A 26,880-nucleotide genomic window follows, 5' to 3' on the forward strand; every position below is an offset into this window, starting at 1 on the left:
AAATACAGAAGAAGTTGAGTATTGTCAAGACTTTTTATTAGCACCAGTTTGGAAGTCACCCTGTGAGTGAATCTTGCGGTCAGCTCTCTCAAAGGACCTTGAACACTTGACGGAACCATTGCAAATTGATCACCCCTACTATCATTCTCTTTGATATATCAAGTCTGGGGTGTCTTTCTTTTCTGTTAACCTGTTGGGGTTGAATACTTCTCTTTTTTTTTAATGAAATCAGGTCTGGGTTTAATATGGTCACTGTTAAAAGAAGGATCATGCCTGTGAAATCTAGTTCCTTAGAATAAAACTATAGACAACCCCCACTTAATGCTCTTAATTGGTTCCCGAAAAAATGAGCCTGAAGCAGAAATAGTGTTAAGCAAAACCAAAAGTTTTGACAAACCAAGATGGCAAGTGAGCGTTATAACGAAACTCACTGAGCACTAAGTGGAATCAGGTATCAATGTAAAATGAGCATTAAGCAGGAGTTGCCTGTATATCACTGTTCTCAATGAAGTTTTAGTCAATATTAAGTTGGAGGGTAACAATTTGAAATGTAGTCTGTGCTATGCGAGCTCTAAGCATCTAGGCTGTGCTAGAGAAATTTACTTATTTAAAGGCCATAAAACATTTCCAGACCATTTGGTTAAAAACCATGTGTATGCCAGGAGCCTACAAAATTAAGTCTATCAGAACAAATAATTTCTTAGCAGGTTTAGGATTGTTGTTGGTCTATTAAAACATAACTGATTTAAGCTCTGACTGGATGCAGACAAATGGAGGCATTTGTGTTCTCCTGTTGCTACCTAGCCACAGCACAGCACAGACAGCCTTGAAGTCTCCCAGCATGCACTGCAAATTAGACCCAAGCTAAAAGTTCTGTGGTCCTCCCCCCTACTCAGAGTGGAACAGTGTTGCAGTGACGAGATGCATAGGAGGGACCTCCTCCAGAGCCAGGAACTTAACTAATAAGCTGCCACTGCAGTGCTGGCAGTTGGAAGCATCAGTTTAACAGCCGTGTCCAAGCTCCTGAATTAACTGCAGTAATTTGGCAGTTACTCTTTCCTTTGTATTCACTGGCCATTAAATATATATTACATGTTGTGAGTGAGCTGCAGCATCTATAATAGTTCACTTGATGAAAGGCATCAGCTTTTCAGAACAGTAAAAAGCTATTCAGTACATCTTGTATTTATTGTATATACACACACATCAGCAGCACTGTACTGAGCACCAGAACATATACAAAATAGAATATGCAACCAGATGGCCTCTGGCAAGATACTGTGTTTTCATTAACTAGGAAAATACTATCCCTTAGGCACATAAGTCTTAATGAAAGCTTCCCTGGAAATGCAAACTGAACACATGATCCCTTTTTAGTAATGAATCCCAGCTGGAATGGCATGGGTCTGGGGGAGTCCAGCCTCAAGCTCCTGTTGAGTTGAGGACAGGACCAGCCTTCAAAAGCACTCTCAGATTTTCCAGAATATCCTTTTCCGGTAAAGCACATACGATATGACGACCCAAATCGATGTTGCAATCAAATTCTGAGCCAAGTGCTCTGCATGGCTTTGATTGTCCTTCATCTTCCACTTAAAAGGGAAATAGTCTTCAAATACTTCATGCCCGATGTAGACCAAGATGGAGTTCATTCCTTAAAATAAATTCAAACAGTGCCTTCAGAGAGGACAGTCCCACGCTCAATGGTTTTACAGTGAGCAAGCTGGACATTAGACTGATTCTAGGATGGGGAGTCAAAATATCCTAACTATCAACTCTGGCTTGGTTGCTAACTTGTTATGTGACCTTCCATGCATCATTTTTCTACCCTAGATGCACATTTATAAAGTGGCTGTATTCTTGTGCAAGAGTTCCAAGGTTTAATTAGTGTCAGGACAGTTCTACAAACATTTTTACCAAATGTTTCTGCTTTTATTAAATTTGAGTGTCAGGACATTTTAACACTTCAAGAGTTTTCATTACAAAAACATTTTCAGGATTCCAAATAAAAAAACCACATTCAGGAATAGGTGAGACTGTTTTGAAACTGCAGTCAAACTAGCTTTTCTTTGCATTAGTAACTAGGATAAGCAGATTGAACTGATGCTTGTGTGACCAAAGAGGCTAACTGGGCTGAGTTTAGCCTGGAGTTTTGGTAATTACAGTTAGGGTGGCCAGAATCTGGAACCAACTTCCTAGGGAATTGGTCCTCGCCCCTACCTTGGGCACATTCAAAAAGAGGTTAGATGACCACCTGCCTGGGGTCTTGTGAACCCAGCATTCATTCCTGCCTGTGGCAGGGGGTCAGGCTAGATTATCTGATCAGATCCCTCCTGACACTAGCTACTATGAAAGTATGAAACTATAATTCCTAAGAAGAGTATCTAGATGCCTTTTTCATCCCAGAGAGAGATGGCTGTTCAAGCCTGACAGCAGGCCACAGAGACTGCTCCCACATTGTACCCATTGACACTGGGTAAGAGTTAGTCCCCCAGGTTAATACTACAGTTTTGTTGCAAGAGTGGTGGATGGTACCTGAGGAGAAGAGGAAAAGAGGCTCTGAAAGGGCTAGAGAGAGAAAGCAAGAGTCTGCAATCCTCTCCCTGTCTGTCCTCCCTGTGTTCAGGGCCGAGAAGTTTGCTCGGCTATTTAGGTGACCCCTCCCCCACCAACTTTGAGCAGGAAAACACTCCCCTTCCCAGGAGCTGAGCAAAGGAGAAGCTCTCTTGAGGTAGGGTTGCTACAGATAGCCAGGGAGCCAGAGACAAAGAATAGCCAGTCTTGAAGCCAAAGATTCCCAAGCCACACTAGGGCCTTCAGGGAATCTTCCAAGAGACCAAGACCAAACAAGGTCTTGCTTCTTGGGGAGTCCCGAGGCAGAGCTTCCCCTAAAAAGGGCTGACCCATGACAGCTTGTCTCAAAGGTGGCTGTTAATCAATTTGGCCAGAGGGCTGCCTTAACAGACAAATCCTGAGCTCAGCTGGAAGACATGAGTGTTTTAGTTTGATACCTTTTCTGCTGTTTCTCCCAATTTTGCATGAATAAGCTTCTCTGCCTGATGGAATAGTGCTCTAGCACCATTGCCAGGACCTCCTGGGGCTAAATCCTGTCCCTCTCTCCTCTACCAAAAGTGTACTAAGAAACTAAACCAGTTCTCCAGCTTGCACATACCTGGCATTTGCACCTTGGTTTCTTTTTTCTTATGAAGCCAAGTGCAAATTCAGCGTCTGCCAAGGGCCCAAAGTAAGAACAACAGGCAGAAATCGAGGTAGTACCTTGTGTGCAAGAATATGAACAGCACTCATGGGAGGGACCCAGGAGACAACAAAGGTGAGCTGAGTTGCTCCGCTTTGAGAATGCACAATAGTACGGATCAGTAGCTATGCTCGGACACAGTGTCTTAGGGCTCCCAAGGAGGTAAATTCAGTTTCAAGGGCTTTTTTCCAAGATGAGACCCTGCTGGCTGGGGTGGTTTCTGAGATGGCCCTTGGGAACTGACCCAAGATCATCCTGGTAGCCAGGCAGCTGCCCCTTGGCAAGATCATCCCACTCACCTAGAACAACAGTCATCAGGTGGTAGCCCTTTCTGGTCCATACCGAACTGAGGTAGATTTGAACCACCTACTGACAGCCAAACAGAGCTCTATATCCATGACTGATGCAGAGAAACAGTTCAAACCACTAACTTCAGATTCAAAACAAGGTGCAATGGAAAGGCAGATTGCCCCGAGATCAGAAGAGAGGCCAAAAGAAAATTTCCCTTTCATAAAAGAGGACAGGACTGCCCCACAGGTAGCTGCATTGGAAAGAAAATGCTTCCTGTCTTGCATATACTGACCTGGGTAGAAAAATGGAGCACCAGACCACCATCTCTTGATATCCACAAGGTAATATATCAGCAGTAAAAGCATGAAGGCAAAACAGCTCAGGGTTGTTACGTAGGACAGAGACCTGCATATTTTTATTGTGAATTTAAAAAGATATTTAGAGAATGGGGCAGATGTCTCTATTAAAAACAAAACAAATGCCATGATCTCTACAGAGATGTATGAATATGCACACTGAACATCAATAAAAAGTTGTGTGGATTTACTTGCCATAGGTTCTTATTTATGGGAATAAATCCTTCATCCTTAGAGCATTTTGTCAAGGCAACAGAAATAACAGCCTGAAATAAGAGTTTGGAGGTTAAGTCAGCTGTTCAGTGCAGTATCTATTAGCAACAGAAAATGTGTGCTGTATAAAAAAGATATTCATGTTTGAGAGTTTCCTAGTTATGCTTAAAACTACCATAGGCAAAGAAAAGTAACAAACTACTGTACATCTTACTTACCATTATTAGACTCCATATGAAAAACCTACTCAGGATCTGCTTGTGCTGGTCTTTGTAAAATAAGAGAATTCTTCCTGCCTGAAGTTGAGGAAGAAAAGAATCAAAGCCATCATAAGAACCAGTAAAGCTCCCCAGATGTATTTACTAATGAACACTTGCACTAGAACTGAAAACCTTACACGGCATTGCTAGTGCAGAATAGTTTGAAGATGCTGTGAGATCAAGAACTCTACTCAGAGAATGTATTCAGGTGGTATCTATTGATGGCCCCTTTCACACATTCAAATTAAAGCTGGATAGAAACCAGCTATAGATTTATGCATTTTCAAGCACTAACTTTGTAGCTGGTTGGCTCTTTTTATAGTTGGATGGATGGTTTATGGCATTATAAATTATTCTGCATGTCTAGTTTTATTGTGTGATTAACCAGTTAATTTCATATTATATGTAACATGTAGCAGTGGCTTGTGCAACACCTATTTAGCAAAGAAAGTATACTTGATTTCTTCCCCCCACCCGCCACATCTAGCTAAATTACTACCCAAACAGCTCCAGTCCTGCTCAAGCGTATTTCCTATTAGTGCAACCAACAACTATGTACCATCATATTTGTACATGGAGTCCTAGAACCCTCAGAATGCACGCATCCCTTTCAGTCCCGGCATCGAACACCCCTGGTTTTGTATCCAGTTCTTCAGCCTCACACTCGTGTATGTAACTGCTTCTCTGCCCAGAATTCTGACACTTTAACCCAAAAGGTGCACACTCGGTAATTTCTATCTGAAACAGAGGAGGCTTGAGTGAGCACCCAATCAGGCCCCAATGCACAGATCATGGGTATGCCAACAAAGTTGCCCTACACTTCTCTCATGAGTGCAAACCACCATAGTAAACTGAAGATGCATGAAGCACTGCACAGCAAGCTAGAAGCAACATAATGGGAATGAGATAACCAAGATTACCCAGGAAGAGCTTAAAATGAGCACTTTTAGGCTCCCTTTTGCCTTATTTTCAAGGGAACTGAGCACTCAGCTACCAAACCTCAGAAGCAACCACAGGCAACATCTCCAGGCCTTTCCGAGATGTTTTCCTGTGACATTTTGAGATGTCATATAACAGAAGTGTTACAAGCCCTGAGCAAAGCCTCTAATTTTTCAAACTGCTGCCCACTCCAGTCCATATTATCTGCAAACTTCAACTGGAACATTACTTTTTGGAAGTTCTGGCTGTAACCAATGGTTTTACTTCCTCTCCATACACACACACGCCCTCCTCCATAGAGTGAGAAGAACCCTTCAGCGGTCTCCAGGAAATGTCAGTTCCTTCAGGCCCAAGAAGGAAATGCCATACCTGAAGTCCCAGGAATGCCATGAAGACTGAGTTTATTGTTCCCAAGATCCCTTCAGGATCATATGCCACCGTTGTCTGGTAGATCACCTTTGAGAGAGAGAGAGAAGGATTATTAGAAAGTCCCAAGAGGCTCTGAATTTATTTGCCTTCTCTCATACCCCTCTTCCCTGGCTACCATCCACAAGCCCCACCTTGACACCTGGCTATTGTCAATACTGGATTCAGACTGTATTTACACCGTGCTAAATCCTCTCCAACTTGCAGCTCTGGTTAATGATTTGCAGAACAGAATCCATTCACTGCTTCCCATCCCCACAGCCCTGTATGGTGGGTATGACTCCCCCTACCCCTCTACCCCCAGGCAGTGTGGTGTTAGTGAGGAAGCTGCTGGTGAGCTTAACCAGTTGTGGGATGTGCAAGCTGTCCCACCCTTCCAAGGGCATTCCCTCTGCTGTGCCATGTGCCTCCTGCTGCACTCAGGGTATTTCCTGGCTGACACAGCAGCCTGATTTGCAGTCCTCAACCCTACACAACCCTGATCCAGCATAGCACTGTTTTCAACATGGACTTAACTCTCAGCATGTGAGCCAGCCTCCTGACTCCACCAAGGCTGACTGTTCCTACTTGAAGTTAAGCACACGTTTAAGTGCTCTGCAAACTAGTGACAAAGAAGGTAGGCTGGGTTTACCACCCAATACCTTTCTACTTACAACCCATTAGTTCAATGCCACAAGGCACAAAAGGGAGGTTAGAGCAAAAAGCAGCTATTATGTGAAGGAGACACTTGTCACCCTCTGGTGCTACGTATGTGATCTTCATCAGATTTGCTTCCTTTCTTGCCAAAATGTGTCTGGGCTCCTTTCACTCTTAGTTAGCAGAGAAGGCAGAAAGCCTGGTCCACTGGTTCAGGCACTAAGACCTGAAAGAGCTAAACTGAAGACCCTGCTTCACTACAGACCGTGCGATGGCAAGTCACATAAGACTCTCTGTACCTCAGGTGTTAAATGAAGAGGAAAGCACTACCCTACTACACAAGGGTGGGGGGTGTCGCATCTACATGGGATCCTTACTGCAGGGTTGCTTAATTCACTTTGCAGTAAACATCTCAGCATCTACACGTGCAGTGCTATTAGGACATAGTTAACTAACTCTGCAGTAGGTTAACATTTGTAAATACAAGTACTATCCTACTGTGGAGTTTTTCCGTGCACAGAAGCATATGTATAGACACCGATGGGACTGGCTGGGGGCACAAGGCTGCTTCAGTGTAGGGGCTGCCGGCTGGCTAGCCCCACACTGGAGCACCCTTGTGCCCCAAACCACCTCTCCACAGCATGTTGAGCCAGGTTGGAGCAGCCCTAAGCTGACAGGCTGACCCCCTTGGATCCTGCCACATGGGGCTGCTCCAATCTGGCTCAACATGCTGTGGTCTTAGGCACATCTGCGCCCGCCATTCAGACACAATGTCTGGGATCAATAAACTCCAGTGTGATATGCGCAGGAGTTTATTGCTGCTCATTAATAGCACATATAGATGCACCCAGGATGTTATAAGGCTGAATATATTACACTGCGAGTTGTGCAGCTACTATGACATTAAGGGCTGTGGCAAGCATGTGACAAGCCCTATAATAATTTATAAATACTGTATGCTTACCTAGTTATTTCAGTGTTTGCTGTAAGAATACACTGTTTTTGTTCAACAGTGGGCAAAAAGCAATGGATTGAGACAAGCCACCCTACAGCAAATGCTTGAAAGTTGTTGTGGAACAATGGTGAAGCTGCTGGCCCTGAGGAGTCTGGCTCAACTTCCTGATTCAAAAAAGCTGGCTGAATCCAGGTGGCCCCTGGAAACTCCTAAGAAGAAAGGGATACTAGCAAAGACAATCTATCATCAGCCAACTGACCAGCTAGATTCCAGTGGAGACCTTTTTAAGCAAAGAATAACAGAGCTTGGCATTCAGCTTCCAGGCTGAGCAGACTGTTGGTATTTCAAGAAGAAAACACTCCCTTTCCTTGAAAATTTAGACAGTTTCATATACAACTTCTTGGAATAATAAGTATAGAACTCTGCTACACCATTTCCAGAATAACTTTGGAAGTGCTCTGACAATTCATGTGCAACCTAAAGCCACTTACATTGGAAGATGGGTGCTGGTAAATATGCTCTTCTCCCAAGAGCAGGCGATCAATGTAGCCAGCTGCTCCTCCAGTGCAATTGTCATATTTTCCAAAATCTCCAATGCCACCAGGACCAAGGTAACCTCTAAAAGGGAAACAACAGATGTGAACATGGGTAATCTGCTACCAGGTGTGGGTGTGGTTAAGGCTATGTTTTCCTGATCTAAGGCAAAAAAAAAAAAAATCATCTCCAAATACAATTGTGTTACCCACAAGCCTAAATCCCAGATAAGTCTTTATCAAAAACGCAGCACAGGGGAAGCATTAGCCAACTCCTTGGAAAGAGCTGTTTAGACAACCAGTTGCATCCACAACAGACACCCTCCCAGATTGTGCAGCTCAATGCAAGATTTGCTGTTCACAAGGCTGAATTGCTGGGAGACCCAAAGGGCTGGCCTTATGGACACGAAACACTGCTCAACCATGTTTTAGAAACCCCAAAAGGTGCTCCTACATTCCCCCCCTCCCAACAAAACCAGCTTTTGTGGCCACTAGAAGGCCTCAGGAAGCTGTACTCAACCCAGTTTTCTTAAGCTACTGAAATATAGTTCTTTCTCTGGCCTGATACAAAGGGATGAAAACAATGAGTTAAATGCAGGAAATGTCTCTGCAGCTTCAGTGTTGGAGGCAGGGATATGCTCATTGCCTTCTGAAGAAGCGACATGCACGAGGCAGGAAGATTAAGTGAAACAGTGAGCTCCAAATTATGTTTGCTTTGTGGCTTCGCAGGCTGCAGCCCTGCATAAGAAGCAGATGAAAAGCTTCCAAGACAGGCAGCCATATTAACAGGAAGATCCCCTGCTGTCACAGAATCCACTGCTGAGTCTCCCAGACCCACCAGAAATGTCAAAGATTTTAACTGGGGACAGCCAGAGAGATAGGAAAAAGCAGCAGGACAACCCCAGCATCCAAGACAGATGGCTTGCTGCCAGAGAAACAGAGCTGCTCAGATGGAGATTTCCATTGCCAACCACAAGAAAGGAGCTAAAATGAGAAAGGTCCTGGAACAGGCACAGCCAGACTCAGTTTCTAGCATCCCACAGGGCCACATCTCCAGAAGTAAGGGAAATCCCAGGCTCTCTCAGGGAAGAAGACCTAAAACTCCTTAACAAGAGCGAGGGGCATGCAGTCCCTCTACAACATGGGTATTTCCCCACCTAGAATCATATAACAGTAAGGCTGGAAGAGCCCTCAGGGTGTCATCTAGTTCAACCCCCTGGCTCAAGGTAGAATCATCTGTCTAAACCACCCCAGACTAATGTTTGTCTAACTTACACTTAAAATATGCAAAGATAGGGGTTCTGCAACCTCTCTGGCAAGCTGTTCCAGGGCTTAACCACTCTCATACTCATCCTAATATCCAACATAATTCTCCTGTGTTGCAATTCAAGCCCGCTATCTCAGTATGTGCCTGAACACAAAAGCAGCTGAAGGGACTTTGCTGCGACCAGGGCACCGATAGCAAGCATGGACAGCTGCAGCCTGAAAGCTCAGAACTTATGATATCAATGCAGTACGCCAACACCCACTGCAGGAGGTTCCCCATGCCTGCTGGAACATGCATGCTTTCAAGAGCCTTCTCAGGAGGAAAGTCTCCGCAGTTATGTCTGCACTACTTCTGTGGTTCTCCATAGATAACTGCCAAAAACAAAGCCCCTGCCATCCACCCCCACTCCATGCATGCCAAACCCAGAACTAAGGCAACAAGGAAGATCTGGAAGACCTCTCTTGAGGTCTCTGCCTTGGCCGTGCTTGTGAGCAGCAGTGTACTGGGGGAGCATTGTGAGGGGTCTCTAAAGTGTCCTCACTACCTCCATTCTGGGTTTGCAGTATGTGGAGCAGGAGCAGGTGGGCAAGGCTTCATTTTCAGCAGTAGACTCAAGACCACCATGGAGGCAGTGTAGATGTGCCCCTCATTTCCGCACCTCACAAGCATCTGGGTGATGCATGGTGTTCATATACAGCTCTGCAAGAACCTCAGGGAGATTTTGAACCTATTTCATACCTACCTGGGGGCAATAAAGATGTCAGTCTTATCTGATATTTCACTTCAACAAGGGAAAGATTATCTTGTGAAAATACCTCTCCAACTGAACACAAAGCCTGTCCTCTTCAATCTTCCCTACCAATTCAGATCTAGAAACACTGGGTGGGAGCTCTGCATTGCAGGCTACCTGAAGGACCACCTGGCCCACTTGTTGCAGAACTGTAACATGAGAAATGTACAAAAGTACTAGAAGATGCTCTGGAACAAAGCAATACTGCTTTTCTCCTGGTACACCTTCAGCTGATTCTGTCATGGGTAGGGACCATGTATATCTTTATGCTTGCATTTCGTCCTGGGGTAAAAACAGCAACCCCAGCACAAAAGCATGACAAATGCCGTGTCTGTTCACATCCTGACAAACAGTCCCCAAATTTATCAAAAAAGCCCCGATGTTTCAGAAGCAGAAACCTGAAGGGAAGTCCAAGCATGATACTTACTGGGGGCAGCCAGGTACCTCTAAAAGAAAGGTCAGACACAGCCAAGTTGCTTCCAGTGACAGAATGAAAAGCCACTGTGGCCAGTAACACAGAATATCCTGAAAAGCAGAATACGGCATCTCCTGCATGAGAAGGAGGGAGGAAAAGAAATACGATGAACCAGCATATAAATATTGTCCACGAGAAGAACCATCTAACAGCATGTAAGTGCTTGGCATTATAGGCAGTCAGGAGTTAATGACCACAGAGGATTTTGCAAGACTTCCTATTTTTATTTTAGTATCCTGTTTTTCCTTTCCCCCTTATTAAGTTAAAGCAAGCAAATGTTTCTGAAGCTGAAATTTGCCAGGCTTGCTTTCAAAAAGAACAGTCTGTTTCAGAAGCCTGAGCAAAATCCTGTCAGCAGATTTTAAGTCAAATGAGAGATAATCACAACCTGTTTTACCTCATTATAAAAAAGAGAAATGCTAGTCAGCCTTCAGAGGCAGAAATCTGAAACACTGGACTCAGCACAGATAAGGTCCTCACTTAGCTTACTGGGTGGGAAAGGAGGTAAAATAAAAGCATCTAAAGAAATTAGGAAAAGTCATGCTCACGGTGTATCTGCTAAACTCATAAATGAGAGCAGAACCCTGAACATTTTGTGACATCGCCGCCTGGTCTCTCTGCCTAGCCTGACAGACAACAAGCTAGTCAGGCTCCCCCAGAGATGACGCTAGCAGATGGGGAAGCACTGGGAACACTTAATACCTTAAAACAAAGAATATATAGAATCCATGTTCAAAATCACAGCTGCATTTTTCAGCAATGCTGGAACCAAAGAGGCACTGACTATGGAACAGAAAGGACCCTTAAAATCCTCCATAAGCCCACTAAGTAAGCCTGACAGGCAGAGTTGCCTCCTGCTGCTAAACTCAACTGTAGCCCCCTTTGGCAGCTCTGCAAAATTTAGCAAATGTTAATGTTTTATACTGCATCTTCCAAACCCGCATGCTGAGCAAGGAAACAGTGGCAGCACTGCAGGAGACAGAACCTCTTTGATGGCAGACCACTTGCAAAACAAGCAAATGAGATGGTACTGGGTCTTCCGTAGTGCTTACAAGCTCCCTCCCATCTGAGGCCCACTCACCAAGTTCTCACTCGCAGCCACGACCCTGGCAAAAAGGAGTTCCATGATGGCAACCACCAGGTAGGTAAAGCCCAGCCTCTGAAGCACACCTGGGATCCGCAAGCTGTCCCAGGACACTACAGCAGACACAGAGACAGTCTAAGAGAGAAGCCAGCTTTGGGCTCTTCTTTACATATAGGAACTGCACTACTTCAGAGACAGGCAGACAGATTACTCCTGAGGGTGTCATGGTCTGGTTATGCAGGAGTAAGTCTCTGTGCCTCATAGGGCACTATCATGGGTCTCCAAGAGCCTCATACATATTCACACTCTTAAGTCTCCCAATGCACCAGGTGATGGGAACTGTAATCAGTGCCAGCCCAAAGAGGTGTGCAGCCTATAGAGCTGCATGCAACTCAGGCAAGGGAGTGTACTCTAGAATCCCAAAAGACATAGGTGCTCCCCGAATACCTCTGTCCAAAACTGCTGTGCTCCAACAAATAACCTACACCTTGCCCCTCTCCGACCACAGTGCACAGGATGTGATGGGCAGGTCAGTACAGTGGGGAGGGGCTGGCTGCACTGGGATCAGGTGGAAGGATCCAGAGGGTTTCAGAAGGCCCATGGCAAAGCCAAGTGAGTTAGAGAATAGAAGCACATTGAGAGGGACTGCTGCATTTTCTGGAGTAGTACCAGAAGGGAGCAGACCCTAGGTCCTGGGATGAATGGGGAGTTGCAGTGGGTTCAAGTAAAGGCCTGTGTACTCCAGAGCAAGGTGGACCTAAAGGCACATCAAGCTCCCCAGGGAGCCAAACTGAAAATCCTGCAGCAGATTCACAGATATTGAAAGAGCAAACATAGCTGATCCCCTGAGCTGTGAAGCCAGGCTCTAGAAAGCTTCCTCAGGGAAAGGAGGCACCTGGTGCACTCACTGCATTGCCAGGTTCAGGGACTTACACTGTTGCTAGGATTTACTTCAGTTTTCAACCAAGCCCACCTCACAGCCGGGTGGAGGAGGTGGGCAAAGATCAGGGCTGTACCATGATAATCAGACACTGTGCATCTTGCTTCATACACATCTATATAAACTTAAATATTTGTTCCTACTCCCGGCTGTTACTGTCCAAGTAGTGTCCTACCTTCCTGCAACTTCACAACACTATGCCTGTTCTTCTTGCAAAGACAACAGTCTAAAGGCAAGAATGTGAATGCGTGTCAAAGTGGATTCGATTAATCGAGCCTGCTCCATGTCTGCTGAAGTGTGCTAATTTGCGTGCTCTAGCAGCCTTTGCATCACACGTATTCAGCATCCCCACATTTCAAAATGGTGGTTGGGTTGGCTTTAACTAAAGCTTTTCAAATGAGCTTTAATTAAAGCACCCCCACCACCATTTCGAAGTGCGGAAACACCAAATACACATGACACTACGGGTGCTTTAATGAGAGCGACTCTTGAGAGCTGCTCTCATTAAAGAGCTCCCCCCAACTCCCACCCCGGAGCACATGCATAAACACCCTTATAGACTGGATATCTTTTTGGGAGATACATTTTAGTCAGATAGCTATAGACTCACTATAGAAATACATTAAATAAATTTTCAACCTGTGTTATTCAAGAAGTCAGAAGAGATGATTTAATCACCTGTTCTGGCCTTAAATCTATGAATGCAAGTACGGAGGATTCTTAAAACACATATTGTACATTTATCTACACATTTTAACAGCTCATTGTTATAGATTACGGGCTTGGACACAGCACAGCTTTACATTGATGTCATCTGCCTTTGTGTAAATACGAAGCAGATACAGATCACAGGGCTAAATGCTGGAATAAATGCACTGAATTCAGTGTAGTTACCCTGGGAAAAATCAGGCTACCCTGGAATCTGCTCCAGATTCTGAGCATCCACATGGGTATATCATCCACATGGGTATATAAAACCATTGGAAACTACACTGTTGTAAAAGTGCTCTGTGCCCAGCCCCTATACGATACTACTGGTGACAGGTAACATAACATTACAGCACATTCAGAGACTTATGCTCTTTAGCATGTTCCTGGGGCAGAGACTGAAAGTAGATTCCTTCTGCAAGGGATAAAACTGGGGGGAAGCACAACTGTGAAAAGTTAACAGAAGCAAACAAGCGAGCTCTACTTACTAGGTCCAAGGCAATAATTGGGATTCACGACAAGGACTCCGATGAGGAACAGCAAAAAACTCCTCCAGAGAATTTTCCCCAGTGCTTGCCACTTTGAACATCCCCGCCTCAGCAGTGAGCTCAGAGACAGTGAAATGGAGCTCCCCATGATAAACACAAACCTACAAAACCAGGCAGTGGTGAAATGAATCAACAGTAGGAAAAACACAAACGTCTAATTCACAGATTCTTCAGGTACCAAATATTAATGCTCTATTTGAGTCATTTTCTAAGGACAGCCAAAAGAAATCAGCCCATCTTGAATAAAAACTGACAGTTTTACTTAGCTTTACTGAGAGGATTATTAGAAAACTAAGTGCACATCACGTCTTTATCCTCCTTACACCAATAAGATGAAAGCACTGAATCCAGGGAAGTAATGGCATATGTCAGGCCTTTTGTGGTATGAATGTTTCAGCAAATAGAAAATCACATTGCCTATGATAAAAATCAGTATTTTGACTAGAGAAAAAGCTGAGTCACAAGGCTAGGGTCTGGATTTGCACTCCAGTATGATCTGCCCCTAGGTTTGGAACAAGGGAATCATCAGGCTGGATTGGACCCATGGTCCATCATAGCCCACCATTCTGGATTAGACAGAAGGCAATACCCAATGCTTCAGAGGAAGGCAGCTATGGCATGATCTTCCTCAGAAAGATGTCAGCCTCTGCCCAATTACGAAGAGGTTGGCTGAATCCAAATGCCTCTTTTTTAAGTATTTTACCTTTCCCAAACCTTGGCCACAACAACATCCTGTGGCAATGAGCTCCATAGATTCATAACATACTGAGTGAAAAAGTATTCCCTTCACCAGTTCTGAATTTGCTTCAGTGCTGAAAGTCCCCATGTCCTCATGCCAAGAGACAGGGAGACAGAGATGATTCCAATAACTAGAGATAGCATGGTGCCCTTGTAAAGGCCAACATAAACCATGATGTTATCCATCTTGGCCCTGGTCAATTTTCACTTGTCACCATCTAACAAAACACCACTCCTCAAAATGCATTTTCCCTATGGGTCTGAGCTGTACTGAAGCAACATGGCCCACTGCAGGACTCTTTTAAGCTTACCTTCAAAACTATTCATCACAAAGACTTACCACGGAAACACAAGATCAGCCACCGTTAATCCTACAAGGAAACAAAAAAGATATGTTATTTCCCTTAAAAGAACGAAGGAGATGCAGAGCACTTATAATTATTTGACAGACACATTCTTCAGCTGCAATCTATTAAAAGCTATTAACAACTAACTACTCTGTTGGTTAGACCTGGTTGATCTGTCCCTTGTGTTGTTTCTGAAACACTGTCTGAAACAGTAGCTGTGTCATAATAAGATTTCTGATGAGGGATCTTCACTGCTCTCCATCAAAGCAGCACAGCACAACACTGTTGAATGCATGGTTGTCATTGACTGCATGTCTGTAAAGCATCCGATTTGATGGTACTCTGAACTGGTTGTGCCCTCTAGGTCCAGTCACAGTATAATTGTTAAATAAAAAGCAAAAATGTATGATCAAAGGTGAAAGCTGAAAAGCCATGAAGAGATTTCTATATGATAGTTTCCCAAGATTGTCTCCTATCAAGAATAGCCAGTCTTCCTCTTCTTAGGTATTATGCAGCCAGATCCTTCATTGATGAATATTGGCATAGTTTCTCTGGTGTTGATAGAGCTACATTGTAATACACTAGTTGCACAGCTAGCCTTATTGGTCTATTTCTATTACTAAAGTCTGGATTACTGTTCAAAGCATACTCTACCATTCCAGCTCTGATGCTTGAAGAACCAATATTTTCCTCCTCCATAATTAACAAATACCATTATGATGAGAGAGAGCCTAAGAAAACATAGAAGATAATAAGAATAAATATACAGGATAATAAAGCAATAAACTACAAATGCAAACTCACAGTTATTTTTATCCCATTAAAATGTGTTTAAATGTTTCTCCTTTTAAACATAATTATAAGCAAAACACTTACATTTCCTGTGCAGGGGACAGAGGTTCAGAGGAAACTGAGTTATAAGGGCATTTGAAAAAGTTACATTACTAAGCATTAGTGTGATATTTTTCCTCATATTCCCATTATGTGAACACTGAAGGAACTACACACAGGTATCACTCAGTCTGCACTACTGACTTCTCATACTCTTTCAACCAATACAGCCTCCAAATGTTTCAGGAAATCCAGGAGCTAGCTGCCTGATGGTTTTTTCTGATAAAAAAAGACCCCCCTAGATTGTCACATCCCTAAGTCACAGTATTTACTAAATGCAGCAATTAATTCTGTGTACTTCACAAACTTCATTCAGCAAGGTATGGTCAACCATCTGAAAATGGGGAATAAGTATCATTCCTCCCACTGTAGAACAGTTAAATAAGGAAAAGAATAGTTCTGACAAAAAATTCTGGACTAGGGAGGTGGACAGAAAAGTTGTGTTTTTACTTATATAACCCTCCCTGAAGGAAGAAGAATTATTTTGTAAAATAAAAGGAAGTGTAATTCAAAATCATATGATGCTTCCCTTGAAAAAGGAAATGTCAGAAAAAGCTTCTTGTCAGCAAGATGTCAACCTCTGCAACATGCAAGAAGAAAGGGTTTAGGTTTTTTTGGTAATGTCTTTTAGAGGACCAACGGAATAGCTAGGAGAGATGTTAGATAAGCTTTCCGGCACAAAGTGCCCTTTTTCCACTCTATACAGTGTATCCCTTAAGAGCCATTACCAAAAATATGCTTGGCCTCTCAAATACTTCCTTGGCTCACATATTTCCGCAGCTACAACAACACCCTGGGCACATCCGCACGAGTGTGCACATATGGTTTGTGGCACAGCAAACTGCATGCAGCACACGTATACGCATGTGCTGTGCTGCTCATTTGCAGCGCTGCTCATTTGCAGCGCATTTTTTTTAATTTTTTTTTTACACTGGGAGATCCGGTATAAAAAAAAAAAACAAACAAAAAACCACTGCTAAAAAAAGTGGCATGCCACATGTGGCAGCAGCATGTGCTGCCAGAAACTGGAGCCTGGCCAACCAGAGCCATGCTCTGGCTACCAGCCAGGTTCTGAGCAGCCAGCTCAGTATCAGTTGACCTGGGAGGCCCCCAGGACTCCAGATAAGGCTGCTTGGGCCTGCACAGGTGCTGGCCCCAGCCTCCCCTACCCCACCTGGGTCCCTTTGCCACATGCCAGAATGCACATGCAGAGGAGTATCTGGGGACAAGCAACATCAGTACAAATACGTGCCACTGCTATCTGTCCTGCGGGAAAGGCAAGCCCCTGCACATGCATGCTTATGAGGACATGCCCTCTGAGTCTACTTTGCAATACTCTCTTGAGAACAGCAGTGGAAGGGCTCACAAGGTTGGCACATTTAGACCAAAACTACAAAGACACAGGGAAAGGCACAACAAGAAACAACTCTGACAAGGAGGGAAGGGACATCCTCACAGAGCAGGGCGCGTCAATTGGGGGTATGCATACTCCCAGGGGTACTTGAAAAGGGGCTAGAGGGTACACATGGGTGAGCAGACACAAGGCACCACCACCCACCACCCGCACCACCGCCTCCCAAGAGCAGGGCTGGCGGGGCAAGGGCAGGGGCTCCCCTCTGCAAGCCGCACAGGCACCACCCGGCCAGCTGGATGCGGCGGGGTATACGGAAACTTGAACGTGGCGGCCACTGCTGCTGCCACATGCAAGCCTTCCCCCCAGCTCTGAGTCCGGCCACTGCCACCCCGCTCCCCTCACTCCATCAGAAGTGTACGCAGAAGGGGTATACTCCTTAAAAAAGGTTGAAAACCCCCATCATGGAGTTTTAGTTTGCTAGCTTATACACACTGCTCACCCATGGCACAGGGCCGGCTGCAGGCTGGATCTGGCTCCCAGACTCACTCCCTTCACCCTCCCCCTGCATACCTGATCTGCTGGCTGCTCCAACTGGTTTGGGACCCAGGCTGTGTGCAGTGCAGATCCCAAAGTGCCCAGAACAAGCATGGTGTGTATTACAGTCCAGCCACAGCAGCATGCAGTCACTGCCCCAGCATGACTGTGCTGCAGTGTCTATTCCAGCTGCTGTGGAATCCATGCTGCACGCAGTGCAGGGTCCAGACTAGCTGGAGATGCCACCAGATCAGGTATGCCGGGGGAGGGGAAGATGAAGGGGTCCATGGACCAGACCCAGAGAACCACTCAGGCTGGATGAGTTTGACACCTTTGGACTAAGAGAATCAGCGATGCTTAAGTTTTCATGAGCTCACAAAAACTTGTGCATGTCTGATTCAGTTAGCCTATAAGATAGATGCACCTCTACTTTGCCTTCTGCCTGACTTTAGACTAACATGGCTAACTACTGTTCTTTTACCTCAGAGTGAAGGTTTCTTACTGTGACCATAATGCCACTCATTCAAACTTAGAAAAGCTTTGAGCTGAGTGATACAAAAGCTGCTGCAGCTGCAATTTACCCTCGGAATGTGTCGAGGGAGCGCAGGCGCCTCTGGGAGACACTCCACACATTCGTACCATGGTCACCGGTAACAGAATCTGCTCCAGTTGGGGACCCCAGCTCCTTTGAAACAGAAACAATACATGAAAGGAAAGTGCTAGGTGGCACCTACAACTCTGAAGTTTTGACCTTTGGGACAACCAAACTTGGCAAGCTCAGGTCTTAGGATTTGAAACACTTTTAATTCCTGTAATTTTATTTTTCCGATTTCTCTCCTCCTTTCTCCACTGTGGTAACTTCCCACATTTCTCATTTTGTACTTCTTCCCATTAGGGGCTCGATCACACTGCTAGACCCGTGCTGCTGCTTTAACTAGGGTGGGAAGAATGGTCTTGTGAACACCACACTGGATTCACGTCCAAGGTTAGATAGTGTCATAGTGTGATTGCAGGACAATTGTTCAATTTACCCTGGACCTCATTTCCCCAAGTGTAAAATAAAGAAAATACTTCTTTTAAGTATCTCATACTACTGTTTCAGGGACAAAACTATGAGATTCTCAAACACCACAGCAATGAAGACCTGGTGAGAACCCAGGCTATTCATGGAATAAAAAGAGAGCACTGTGGAACAGTTTCATCTAGGGTGGACCAAGCACACTGGCCACATTTGGATCTCATTTACACCCGTGTAAATACAGAGTGATTCCAGTAATGACTCATCTTCCAAGGGGTTAACAGTGCAGAATTAGGCCTCAACACTTTCAGGCTCTGGTCTTCCCCAGAGAAGTCTGACCTGATTTCAGATCATCCCCCTAAACTGCCTGTAGCACTGGAAGCAGACAAAGAACTAGAGGTGCTTTCCATCTTTCACTGTCCCTGTCACAAGGGGTCATTCTTTCAATGGCATATTTCCTTCACTGAAACTAAAGAGTAGTAAAAGCTGACTGAATAGGAGCCAGAAGGGTGATCTAAATTAAACCTGAGTGCAGAGCCCCATGTAGTTCTCTCTACAGACTGAAAGAGCTGACTGTCCTCACTGCACCAATTGTCAGGGAACCCACACATGCAAGGGATGTGGCTGCCAATTTACTGAATCCCCAAAAGGGCTAACTGATGTGAGCTCTGAGTGTGAAAACACAGACAGTGAATAAGTGCAGTTAAGTAACTCACAGAATTAATGAGACGATCCGTTTCTCTAGGGTTCAGTTTCTTATGAAGCCAATTCTTCACTGGATCCATGCTGTGAATTAACAACAATTAACCAAAATCATATTGTGTCTTATTTAGCATGAATACCAAATTACACCTTGATCACAAAGTAAGTTGGAGCAATATACATCACAGACTGAGATAATCTTTACTACAAAAAAAGGTTTTCACTAGGTAAAACGCTAATACAGACACTATGCAAAAAGCTATGTAAAAAAGACTTAAGTTAGCAAAGTCAAACACAAAAACTAGGAAATACCAGAATTAAATTGATCCATGCAGCTCTAATTCATCCCAATTCTGCACAGGCATTATGGTAATGGTCAAATAACTACATGATCACAAGCATGGGGCTGAGGTAATTTCTTTTGTTTGCACATAGGACAGCCTGCCTCAATCAGTGTACAGGATAGAGGGCTATATAAAAATAAAGCACGTGTTTAAATCCCAGTGAGGTCAGTGGGATTTAAGTACATGCTGAAGTACCATCCTGAACTTTTCTGAATATGAGGCATTTCTGAATCAGGGCCATCCGCATTGCTAACACCAGTGGTGAACTGAAAGACTGACTGTATTAAACTCCACTACAGTGGATCCAGTTGGAGTACTTCAACACTTAGAAAATGGTAACTATATGATAGTAAAATAACATGCATCTGAACTGTTGTGCAGGACCCCTGAAGCAAAGTACAGCAGTTTCTTGGGAAAGCAATAAAGTATGTGCTTAAGTTCTTTTCTGAACAGAGGGTAACATTCTCCCTACTTATTCAATCTTCCTGCTGTTTCTTGTGCTGAAGTCCAATGTGGCAGGTAAAATACAGCAAATTACTTGGCATGAAATGAACTGCTGTTCAGTCAGCAACATAACAGATATAAGGCAATGAACTTAAGAGTTGAAAACAGGCAACAGAACAGCAGCCTGGCAAACATGGCTGAGGCAACAGAAATGCTATCCTCCTGAGGGTATACTAGGCACCTGCCCCAGCACTGGCTTACAAAGCCTTTTATAAGAAAGAATTTGTTAATTCTCTAAAGCCTATTTTAATCATTGGCTGTTCAGTGAGGCTGGACAGTAGTGCCTGTGAGTGATCAACTGTGATGCAAAGGTCCGACAGCACCAATGGCTGGCAGACCACTGAGATATCCAGTCATTACCAAGACAAAAGAAAAAGGTGACATGTCCCATTATCACTTTTGTGAATCACCCAGTCTCACCCTGTTCCCATCATCTCAAAGTAGCACTACTCCATTCAGTCAGAGTTCAATTTGTCCAATACATTTCTTGTTCTCAAATCAAAACCTTGGCTTAGCCTTTGAAAGACAGTTTAAGACCAGACCCTCAAGAGATGCAAACTGATACAACTCTACATCTTCACCAAAAAGAAGGAACTAGCTTATAAACTACAAGTCCATGACTATGGCTCTCAGGTGCTATCACAATACAAATAATAATTCTAGCAAGCATGCTTTAATCTGCAACAAAAATTCAGGAAGCTCTCCCTCATACACAGGGATGTTTTACAGATTATGTGAACTTACTTTATAAAAAAGTGTCCCAAAGTCAAGATGCTGAGGATTCCCATATAAATAAGGAATGCATACAGGATAGCTGTATGAAAAAAAAAAAAAAAAAAAAAGATGGCTCATCTAATAGAAACAACAGGCACCCTAGGCCACATACACTGATGCATTATACTGAACCAAACACTGCAAAAACAAAGAAGTGATTCAGGCCCACTATATAGTACTATAATCTGAGAAAATACTGCATAGTACTGTAATCTGAGAAAGCTCCATACAAAAAGAAAGGACATTAGGTTGAAGTGCAGCCTCCTGAGAGTAAATTTCAGTATAAAACAGAAGCAAAGCAACCAAATTACAAATATAGTTGTAGCAGAGTGGCTATGGAAAGAATCAGTTTGGTATCAGCTGTAAAGGAAGAACTGGCCAGATTAAGCAGCAGCATGAATGTAGAGTAAAGGAAGCAAGGATGACACACTGAGTTTGTAAATATGGGGGATTTCTCTATAGAGTTATAGGGATAGGAAGGATCAAAGAACCATCTCTTACAAGGATTAAGAATGAAGGAAGGTACTGATTAGAGATTGGAATGGTTCTGGGAAGAAGATGAGGGGAAGAATGAGACAAAAGGCATTAAAATATAAGTAAAGGGGTTAGTAGAAAAAGTATGAAAAAGGGGTTTAAAATTCTGGCTGGAAGCAATACATAATTGTGGGATACTGGAAAAAAAGGAACATGGGTGTGCGTGCACATATGCACATCTGCATGTGTGTAGAAGAGAGAAACAGGATCTAAAACTTCAAACATAATGTAAGCACGTGCCTTCTGACATTTATTGCTTATTTGAGCCTGTCTTCTCCATAAGATTCCAAGCTCTCTGGAGCACAGATGGGCTCATACTTATGATTCATGCATGACCCTTGCAGAAGGCTATGGGGTCCCAAGGCTTCTAGGTGCTGATGTGACATACAAAAATAGAAGACAAAGTGAAAGAGCGGGCCAGTGATATTTCCCTACAAATACACTGTAATGGCCTTATAAGGGGTGGGAGACTGTGCCATCCCAGGTTTTGCATCGAGTCCTCTCTATGGGACAGGTCACAGTCACAGAGCAAAAGGAAGCCATCCCAGAGGGAATTCTAGTAGAAGAGCATTGCCAGCTCTGCTTTTCAGGGTTGTGGCAGTAAAGCTTCCAGGGGAATGTGGAAGTACATACATCCTCTTTTCCCCATTTGAGAAGAAAAATGCCTCCACATCTCCCAGTGCTGGAAGTGGTTTTGAGAAACACAACTGGGAAGACATGATACAGATTAAAAATATCACCCTGTGGACAAGTGATTATGCATTTTAAATATGAGCAAGGTTTTTGATCTGGTGTGGCCTGCCCAGGGGAGAAGTCAAACATCAAGTCAAGAAACATAAGGAGAGAGGAAAAGGAAAATGCTGTTCCCAGGTCAAGAAAATGGTGGAGTATGTTGAGGTATCAGCCAAAGAGTTCTGTGGTGGCCTTCATGAAAACACACTGTTGAAAGGAGGTGGGAAAGGCCAGTCTGAACAGGGTCAACGAGAGACTTCACAACAAGGAAAGCAGAGGTGTGTGCAAGAACGGAATCCTAAGGAGCTAGAGGGGGAGAACCTGGAGAGGGCAAAGGAAGGTTTCATCTTAAGATGGGGAGATGGAGACATATTTGAAGATCAAGAAGTGTGATGAGCAACAGAAGTTAAAAATGAAAAGGAAAGGGGAAAGGAAGTTGTTAGAGAGCAGAAGATGTGATAGCGTCAGCAGCGGTAGGAAGTGGGTAGCAGATAAAACTTAGGGCATATCTGCATGTTCATTAACGTGCTTTAGGTAATGTGCATTAAATCTAGTACCTCCATTGTGAGGTACTAGAAAAATGAGGAAACTGAGAAGCAAACCCTAGAGATCTTCAAAAGAAGACTGGATGCACACCCTGCTGGGGTTATTTGACTCCAGCAGTCTTTCCTTCCCAGAGCAGGGGGGGGCTGGGCCCAATTATCTCACAAGGTCCCTTCCAGCCCTAAACTTCTGTGAATCTGTGAGCATTAGCCTACTTTGTTGTGCATTAGCTAAAGGGCATGGCTTTGTAGTGATGCTTTAATGCTCATTAAAATAGGCTAATGTGCATTAAAGTGCATGTGGAGATGCGCACTTAATGTCTAAGAAAGAGGGGAGCTGAATTTGAGAGAACTGGAGGTCATCCAAAGAAGGGGATTATTGTCAAAAATCATATGACAATATCTGAAGAAAATTGAAGAGTCTTGGGTCAAAAGGAAGGCAAGGGAAGAAGGAAGGAGGATCTGAAGAGAGAGCTGAAGCCAGAGGGGGAGCAATGAAGGATGGAAGGAAAGTGGCCCAACAGGGCAGAGAAAGAAAACTATTCATCAAGGAAAAGGGCAGAAATCAAAGAAGAAAGAACATAGCTATCATGAAGGAAATTATTGTGGCCACTAGATTTACTCCAGATATGAGTTATGTCAGTAACAGATGCTGTATGGCAAGAGCACAGGAGCAAAGAGGGTGGCTGCTGAGGTTGGGTAGAGGTTAGAGTGAACAGAAAATATTTAACTCAGGGATTCACTTAAAAAAAGGCTAAAAAGACTTTTAAAAAGGATCTTATCTAAAAGGAGAACACTTGCACTATACAAGTTAAAAAGGAAAATAAAGTGCCACATACGGAGGTTACTGTTGACAGGACTGGCATTGATGCCTATGGTGCAGGAGACGTTTGTGGTGCTTCTGTAGAGCCTTTTTACTATGAGGGAATAGTTTCCAAACTCTCCAAAATGATAGTGGATCCTGAAAAAAAAAAGTCAAGGGAAAACAGAAGAGAACTGGAGCTACAGCACGCTGCATAGTTAGAAGGCCATGCAGCAAGCACTGCTAGACTGCAGGCCAGACAAAAAGTAATGTGAGCTGGCCGTGGAAATAGTGCCCTGGGAAGACAGAGAGGAATATTCCAGGAAGTCCACAGCCCATAACATCCTCCGAGTGGAGGAGAGGTGACCTTCTCCCCCAGTCTAGCAAAACAGAAAGTGCTTTGAAGGGCTCAGAGCCTATCATGCCTGCTCCAAGATTTCTCTATTTCCTTTTCAATATACTTCCCTATCACCTTCCATACTCATTTCCATGTCAATGAGCTCTCCAGTATAGAAACTGCTACCCTTGTTTTATCTCAAACCCTGGATCAATGACTGTATCCACAAAAATGGTTGTTCACTCAACCTAGTATTTCCAGAGCACAATAATCTCTCTGCTCTACATATCCCCCTCTCCAGCCCCCACATCAGTAATTCCGACTTAGTCCTCTCCCCATCCACTTCCAACCCTCAGCATTTCCTGGGATTCCAGTCCACTTATGACCTTAACTACTCTACCTTTGTCAGTCCCCTCTTCACTGCTCTCTTCCTCTTCTCTACTGACTCAATTATATGACTCCTCTCCACTTCTTCCTCCCACCACTAACGCCATCCCTTCTTGGGCCTAAACATGACACACCCCAAATCTGTCTCTGGCCCTCTGAGCTCTGGAAGAGCCCTGCAGTCACAGAGACTCCTATTGTATGCTGATTCTCTCTTCAACTCTACAACATTCCTTGCAATATTTTTCTTATTTCACTGATACCTGCACAATCCACCCTCAGAGCTTATTTGGTACTTTGGTTCCCTCCTAAAACCTTCCCCTTCCCTGAATAAGATCCCACTGACTTCTTTAAAGACAGAATTGGCAAGACCTCCTTCCTTGAACTAGTCCACTCTTCATACACCACCTGACTTTTTAATCTGCAGGCTCAGAGCCAGGGACTCTAAATTCATGTGTCTTTTGTATAGCACATAGCAAAATGTGGTTTGATTTGGATAGGGATGATCGTGACTCAGGTAGGGGATTGGACTAGATGACCCCCAGAGGTCTCTTCCAGTCCTATTTCTCTATGATTTTTATTAAATGGACCCCACTTATGACTGAATCCTTTTGGTACCTCTATAAAGTAAATAATATTTTGCAGTGATGCCACAAACATTAAGCTGTAAATCCAAACACCCAGTACTAACTGTGATGGGAAAGCCACAGACATTAGAGACATGTCTGGTAAGAGATAAACATTCAAGCACTAGAGGTTTCAACAGGTCATCTTCAGACTGGCTACAAACTTGCAAAGCTCTTTGCCATCTGACGTGCCACTGAGCTGGAGGGTGACAGAATGCTGGGCATCCACTGCGACTTCCACTCGAGGCTTTCCTGAGGTATTGTTCATGGGCACCAACCCCAAGTACTGATACAAGCACTAGGAAACAACAAGCCAGAGCAAGGATTAAGAGGAAAGACAACCTGATGATGATAAACAAAGCAAAGCGATTTCCATTGAAATAAAAACATTTAGAAACAGGAGTACAATGAAAGTCTGGTTTTACAAACAGCAAACACTTAACTTCTCTTGTGAACTGTGGCTGAAGGAAATACTATAGGCTAAAATTAAAAAACAGAGCCTAAATTAAAGTATCTATGATGGGATTTTCAAAAATGCTCTTTCACTAGAATTAATACCCAGCAAAACAGATATAATTAATTTAATCATTAAAAAAAGGCACTACTACAAGAATATTGGCTTTCCGGACCAGGTTAGAATAAGACTCCATCTAGCCCAATAGCTTGTCTCTAGCAGAGGTCAGTACTAACTGCTTCAGAGGAAGCTGCAAGAATTCTTGAAGAGAGCAGTTACAGAATAACTTGTCCATAGTAAGAACTGTCATCATAACTTTATTTTAGCACCTTTCTTTCTTTATTTAGCACCTTACCAAGCCTTAGCTTGTGCTCTGAAGCACAAGGGCTTAAATATCTTTTAATCTTACAAACAAGCCTTAATGTCTTGTAAGAATCAGTCTCATGCATGTCTGTGGCTCCCAGTCTGAGTGTCCATAATTGGGCTTTCAGCAGTGGAAGTCTGAGGGGGTAGGGAGGGCCAGGGTTCAAAAGGGAAAAGGGAATTGAGGGAGGAACTACTGGAGGCTATGAGGAACATGAAAGGCATCTGCCTTCCCCAATCTGGCACTGATCTTTTTGGCTCATCTGAGAAACAGCTGAAAAAACCATGATTTTCAAAGTATTTCCATAATTCCTTAGGTGAGTGAGTGCTAGTCCAGCACCGTATCCCCTGCAGCATCCTGCCATCTTGAGAATAAAACCTTTTCTTACATGCAGGGTGAGCTTTCTTTACCTGGTAACAATAATCAGAAAGCCAGGAGACTGTCAAATCTTCATTGTGCAATTCATTGTGAATTAACAGCAAGGCCTGATCAATTTTCAGCATTAATGGTCTCTTTCCAGCTACATCTGTTGAGAAGCAGAAACAGAGAGAAAGCCAAATGTTAATATTTTGATAAGCATGATGCACTTGTGGCAACAAGGCAGTGAGAATCTTAACCTTTTTAGACCCAAGGGCACACCTTCTTACACTCAAGGCATCCCTCGGAAAATGCCAGCTCTAATTTTACTTATTTTTTTGACCACTGAAAAAAACAGTAGAGCAATTCTTCTGTTGCAAAGAGCTCAGAAAGACCACAACAAGGCAGAATGTTTTTTATGTTCTGGATTCCTTTTTGAAACCTCTGGGTTTATCTTGCGACTCACATGTAGGTGTCTGCATGCCTACCAGTGCTAATATTGCATGGCACCCTTAAAAAGATCAAGAGAGTCCAAAGGAGGGCCGCACACATGATTAGAGGCCTAGAGAGCTAGTCATACAAAGAAAGGCTGAAAGACTTGGGACTGTTCAGCCTGGAGAACAGAAGACTCAGAGGGGACTTAGTGGCTGCCTATAAGTATTTAGGGGTGTACATCAGGGCCTGGGGGAGCATCTGTTCACCAAGGCCCCCCAGGGGAGGAAAAGAAACAATGGGCACAAACTCATTAAAGATTGCTTCAGACTGGACATAAAGAAAAAGTTCTTTATAGATTCATATATGTTAGGGTTGGAAAGGACCTCAATAGATCATTGAGTCTGACACCCTGCGCAGGCAAGAAAGTGTGCTG

The 26,880-nt window shown here is 43.9% G+C and overlaps 1 protein-coding gene across 7 annotated transcripts in view; it reads right to left on the minus strand.

Moving 5' to 3' along the window:
* Window positions 1-19: 19 nt before the first annotated feature.
* HGSNAT (heparan-alpha-glucosaminide N-acetyltransferase) overlaps window positions 20-26,880 on the minus strand; it is a 32,754-nt gene continuing 5,893 nt past the window's right edge. For 2 of the 7 annotated variants that reach the window (XM_059722161.1, XM_006268472.4), the window contains exons 2-18: window positions 26,066-26,181; window positions 25,002-25,135; window positions 23,528-23,649; window positions 20,851-20,920; window positions 19,273-19,342; window positions 18,120-18,223; window positions 15,414-15,490; window positions 14,753-14,783; window positions 13,615-13,775; window positions 11,476-11,591; window positions 10,347-10,468; window positions 7,821-7,947; window positions 5,682-5,768; window positions 4,332-4,409; window positions 4,096-4,166; window positions 3,837-3,949; window positions 20-1,651 (exon numbers count right to left, since the gene is read on the minus strand). In XM_059722161.1, coding sequence (XP_059578144.1) covers window positions 1,470-1,651; window positions 3,837-3,949; window positions 4,096-4,166; window positions 4,332-4,409; window positions 5,682-5,768; window positions 7,821-7,947; window positions 10,347-10,468; window positions 11,476-11,591; window positions 13,615-13,775; window positions 14,753-14,783; window positions 15,414-15,490; window positions 18,120-18,223; window positions 19,273-19,342; window positions 20,851-20,920; window positions 23,528-23,649; window positions 25,002-25,135; window positions 26,066-26,158 — 1,758 coding nt within the window. In that variant the 5' untranslated portion in view covers window positions 26,159-26,181 and the 3' untranslated portion in view covers window positions 20-1,469. Of the gene's footprint in view, window positions 1,652-3,836; window positions 3,950-4,095; window positions 4,167-4,331; window positions 4,410-5,681; window positions 5,769-7,820; window positions 7,948-10,346; window positions 10,469-11,475; window positions 11,592-13,614; window positions 13,776-14,752; window positions 14,784-15,413; window positions 15,491-18,119; window positions 18,224-19,272; window positions 19,343-20,850; window positions 20,921-23,527; window positions 23,650-24,902; window positions 25,136-26,065; window positions 26,182-26,880 lie in introns of those variants that run through there. The other 5 variants (XM_059722165.1, XM_059722163.1, XM_059722162.1 and 2 more) reach the window with 5 other exon arrangements.

The sequence above is a fragment of the Alligator mississippiensis genome, chromosome 2 (assembly GCF_030867095.1).
Source record: "Alligator mississippiensis isolate rAllMis1 chromosome 2, rAllMis1, whole genome shotgun sequence".
In the NCBI taxonomy this organism is placed as follows: Eukaryota; Metazoa; Chordata; order Crocodylia; family Alligatoridae; genus Alligator; species Alligator mississippiensis.